Genomic DNA, 4,182 nt, shown 5'->3' with positions numbered 1-4,182 from the left:
ATGGTTGATTATGAAAAATTTCCTCACAGGGAAAGTCCAGTATCAATGTTGAGGTAATTGGGAAAGGTTTTGTGAATTGTAATAGAATTATCAGTTGGGTATAATGGGTACGTATGGTTTTTTTTTTTTAAGATAGCTAAGGTTTTTATTACATACAATTATTTACATTAATGATATTGATGCATGTATATTTACAAAAACCATATTAATGTATGTTACAATTCTGTGAAAGGTGTTATATTGAGGTATTATAATTCGATCCCTCTGATCTCAGCCAGGCCCGTTCAGTATCTTGCTATTTTGCTATAGATCGAGTTTATTGAATACCACGTACATGCCAAGCACAAGTTAATTAACAAGGAAAAATGTACAGATTTTTTTTTTCCATTTACTTTTAGGGTCCATTGCCAATCACTATCTATGTGGTTGAGGATGTATTGCAACGAAAGTACAGCAATGGTGGTGTTTATGGCACTACGTATGCTACAACCTCTGCAAATGATTTCAGAAGTATAACAGCCCTGATCTCTTATGAGAAGCACCTTCCCTTGCTCCAGTGTGGGAAGACTTATATTGCGCTCAAGTACATGTCCCTACAAGACGGATCGATTAAACTGGGACAGCAAACTGTGGTGAGTATAATCTGAACATGTATTACTGATAGTGCTGAAAAAATGATCGATAGCATTTGATTTGATTGACAGTTCATCTGCGTGTTGTACCTGATAACTTGAGTTTGTAAGGTTTGAAAGTTTATAATTGAATATACTGTAAAAGCACCAAGAGGTCAAATTTTCATGGTTTGAGAATTCCATCTGGGAGTTGATGTACTGGTTGAAGAATAGATCAATAGTAAAATGTGTGAAAAATTACATTTCGTGGTGGACATATTATTAGTAGGTGTATGTCTTCATACCTTGAAAACAAGGAGAATCATACCTTGATTTCATGAATATTGCTGTTATGTATGTGTCAGTGATATTACGTTTGGTGCATGTTGATGATATCACAATTAAGATAGTAAACTGCATTACTTTTCATTAGGAAAAAGGGGCTTAATTCCTAGCTCTTTTTTTCTTCATTGACTGTGACAGGGATCCAGAGAGGGAAAACATTTTTGATTGAGCTCAGACTGATAAATTTCCTTTAGTTTTTCTTTCAAACTGTGTCTTGATCTTTGGGAATTTCTCATGCTTTGCATTGAGTACAAAGTTCTAACACAATACACTATAAATTATAATGTGGAATACCTGTCTCCATTATGGAAGTAAAATTTTTCTATTTTTAGAATTTTGGAAAATTATTAGTTTGAATTTCTTTCTCCATTATTTATATACAGCTTATGCACACTAAGAGACCAGCCGAGCTGAAGGAAGATGTTGTGAAGGAGTTTTGTGAACCGCCAGTTATTGAGGAGCTGGGAAGGATTTCATCCTTCAACATCAAGCTGAGGGTGTCAGTGAAAGGAGAAGTCACTAAGGTGAGTATATATCATTTGGAGATCAAAAACATAGGGAAGACTCTCTTTAAAGTAATTGATGTGTAGTAAAACCATGGAAAAGCATGCATATGAATTGGGAAGCATTATCAAATAAATAAAATACTCTTTAAGAAAAGCTTAATGTAGAGAATGAGGTATATCAGAATTTCATTGAATCATTTGGTGTGTGAAACATCTCTATGTCTCCACAAGGCAGAAATATGTGAAATATAATCACAGTCATTATGAGTTCTCTATTTCAATTTTTTTTTTTTGCATTATATGTTTAGGTGACTGATACCATCCATACTAATGGCACCAAGAGGAAGATAATGACGTTGTCTGATGGGAATGCCACAATTGAGGTCAAGTTGTGGGGAGACTTGGTTGACACGCAAGTGTTTGAGGGCTCTACTGTGGTTGTGACGTGTGTACACGTAGACGTATATCAGGAGAAGAGGTCTTTGAATTCGTCGGGAAGCACAACAGTAAAGGTATTCACATATTGAATGAAACGAAGAGTTGTGTTGTTTTTATAATAATAGCAAGCATTAAATGTTACAGGATTGTGATAAAAAGAAATGCAAATTATAATTAATGCAACTATTTCGATCTTCAATTGAAAACAATTAAGTTCAAATTTAACATTGTAGATTGCGGACAGTGAGGAAGAGTTCTCAGGCACAGTTAATGGAGTTTCGTTTGAAGAGTGAGTTATTATACCCATTTGTTCCTTTATAGATATGGAAGAATTGTTTCATTTTTAGAGGGGGACAGGTGACCCCATCTATTACTTTACTGTCAGAGCTTTGAAAACATAAGCCAAGATGATAACACATGAATTAAATCTATGCTATATCAAAGAGCGCAGAAATAGTTTTGATATAAATATAAACATTCTGTTATTTCTGTATCAAACTGTAGAGAGTGATATGAACTTTTTTTAAATCAAATTAATAGAGCATTTTGTAATTTCAATTCAAGTGTTAGTTTTCAAACTGTATTGTTTTTAATTAACAGATCCAATTCCTCCATCCTCCTGGATGACGAGTTTCTGGCTTGCTCCTCAGAACAATTGAGAGAGATCTTTCCTGGAGGGAATTTTGTTGAAAACTTGAAGGTGAAGGGGAGGAAGAGGAGATCAGTGATAATGTCAATGTAAGCAAAATTTTTATAATGATCATATACTGTGGAGTTAATGTTCAATATTCGGTGAAAGAGAAAAGAAAGAAATGGTGGAATAAAATAATAATATTGATATTAAGAATGCAGTAGAATTTGTTGATGATTTAAGCAAATGGAAAGATTCATATATGTAATGGTAGAAATAGAGAGTTGAAATTGATTTTTGTGAAATGTTGCAGTGAGATGGAAGCAGAGTCTACTGGATGCAATGCTACGGAAGCAGAGCCTACTGTTCATAGTGGTGACGCAGAGCCTTCTGTTCATACTAGTGGGGTGGACGCTAAGCCATCAACTTGCAGTGGGGTGAATACAGACCTTTGCAGTGGAAGAAGCCTTCTAGAGGAGTTAGAAGCTATTTTGAACTGAACTACTGTGCTGTGAAAAACTTACATTATATGAAAAGGGCAGAAAATGATCTTCATCCTGTGTTAAATAGAGTCTGTGGTAGGTGTATTGTATATAGTTTTCTAATTTTACATTATGGCAAGAACTGCTCATTGTGTCTTTTTTTTGTACCTTGTATTAGAATGGTAATCACTTAAAGATTTTCTCAATTTTCTCAAGAGTTCCTTTCAACTATCATGAGAAAGAATTTCAAGTCCCTTTAAACTGTGTTATAATAGTTGTGATGTATGTGCATTCCAGTACATTGTAATATTTGTGCCAAATGGTTTTATTTATTTCAAAGTGGTTGTGATATCCAATTTCAAATATCCAAGTTCATTTCATATGTACCCTATTTATTTATTTCTAGTGCAAACCATATACAAGATTATATCTTGTATATAGTTGGAAAGGGAAGCAATGATTGTATAATTTATTTCTGTCTCTTAGATTCTAGTTTAAGATTTCACTGAATGTGTTAAAAAGTTTTCTTGTTTTTTTATGAGTTGTATATTCTCTTTCTTTTTGTTTTAGATATGCTTATGTTTTCCTTTCCTTAATATTTGAAATATGTATGGTTCAATATCATATGACAAATGCTATTTTTCATGTGATCTACGAAAACCAACTTCATTTACAAATGTTTCATATTAAAGAGAGCAATGATTCATGAAAAGAAGGAGAGAACCTGTACATGTATTGTACATTTTGAAGGATGGAAGATTTTTTTATTAAATGATTTACAATTTTGCATACTGTTTCTTATGTTTCATTAGATGTCAATGGTAACAGTGCATGTATTTGATGCATATAATAGTATAGGACACCTGGCTCCAAGATCATGAAACAAACTTAGACTTAAGTCAAAATTTTCAATCACTTATAAAATATTAAAAAATTGTGAAATCTATTCCAAAATTGCAGATAACAACATTTCTGTCAATAAATATTGAAAAAGTATTTTAATTTTGGTGTGCTTGACTGCTACAACTTTTTATTATCAAATATAGATTTTGACTTAAGATTAAGATGTTTCATGATCCCAGGTCCTTGTTATCAATGGAAAAAATAATTACTTGTATCAATAATGGGTGATTCAGCTTAATTCTTATAAATAGATATAGTGAGTACAG

General features: G+C 32.8%; 1 protein-coding gene across 1 annotated transcript; it reads left to right on the top strand.

Annotated features, from left to right (window-relative positions):
• On the top strand, window positions 1-3,031 carry LOC133179219 (uncharacterized). Its single transcript, XM_061314010.1, has 8 exons — window positions 1-53; window positions 233-245; window positions 399-632; window positions 1,340-1,480; window positions 1,771-1,974; window positions 2,134-2,189; window positions 2,501-2,638; window positions 2,845-3,031. Exons 1-8 carry the CDS (start codon window positions 1-3, stop codon window positions 3,029-3,031), a joined length of 1,026 nt encoding a protein of 341 aa, XP_061169994.1.
• Window positions 3,032-4,182: the final 1,151 nt, after the last annotated feature.

This window comes from Saccostrea echinata, unplaced genomic scaffold (genome assembly GCF_033153115.1).
Source record: "Saccostrea echinata isolate AGI-Se365-2 ecotype Australia unplaced genomic scaffold, CSIRO_AGI_Sech_v1 ptg000004l, whole genome shotgun sequence".
NCBI lineage: Eukaryota > Metazoa > Mollusca > Bivalvia > Ostreida > Ostreidae > Saccostrea > Saccostrea echinata.
Note: the sequence above shows the minus strand (reverse complement) of the source record. Positions and strands in the feature narration are given on the sequence as shown.

Bases quoted from the DNA above. Each gene is read 5' to 3' on its own strand.
- LOC133179219 (XM_061314010.1), top strand. From the start codon at position 1: ATGGTTGATTATGAAAAATTTCCTCACAGGGAAAGTCCAGTATCAATG. The intron at 633-1,339 runs GTGAGTATAATC...ATTTATATACAG, and splicing joins AACTGGGACAGCAAACTGTG to CTTATGCACACTAAGAGACC. The intron at 1,975-2,133 runs GTATTCACATAT...TTAACATTGTAG, and splicing joins CGGGAAGCACAACAGTAAAG to ATTGCGGACAGTGAGGAAGA.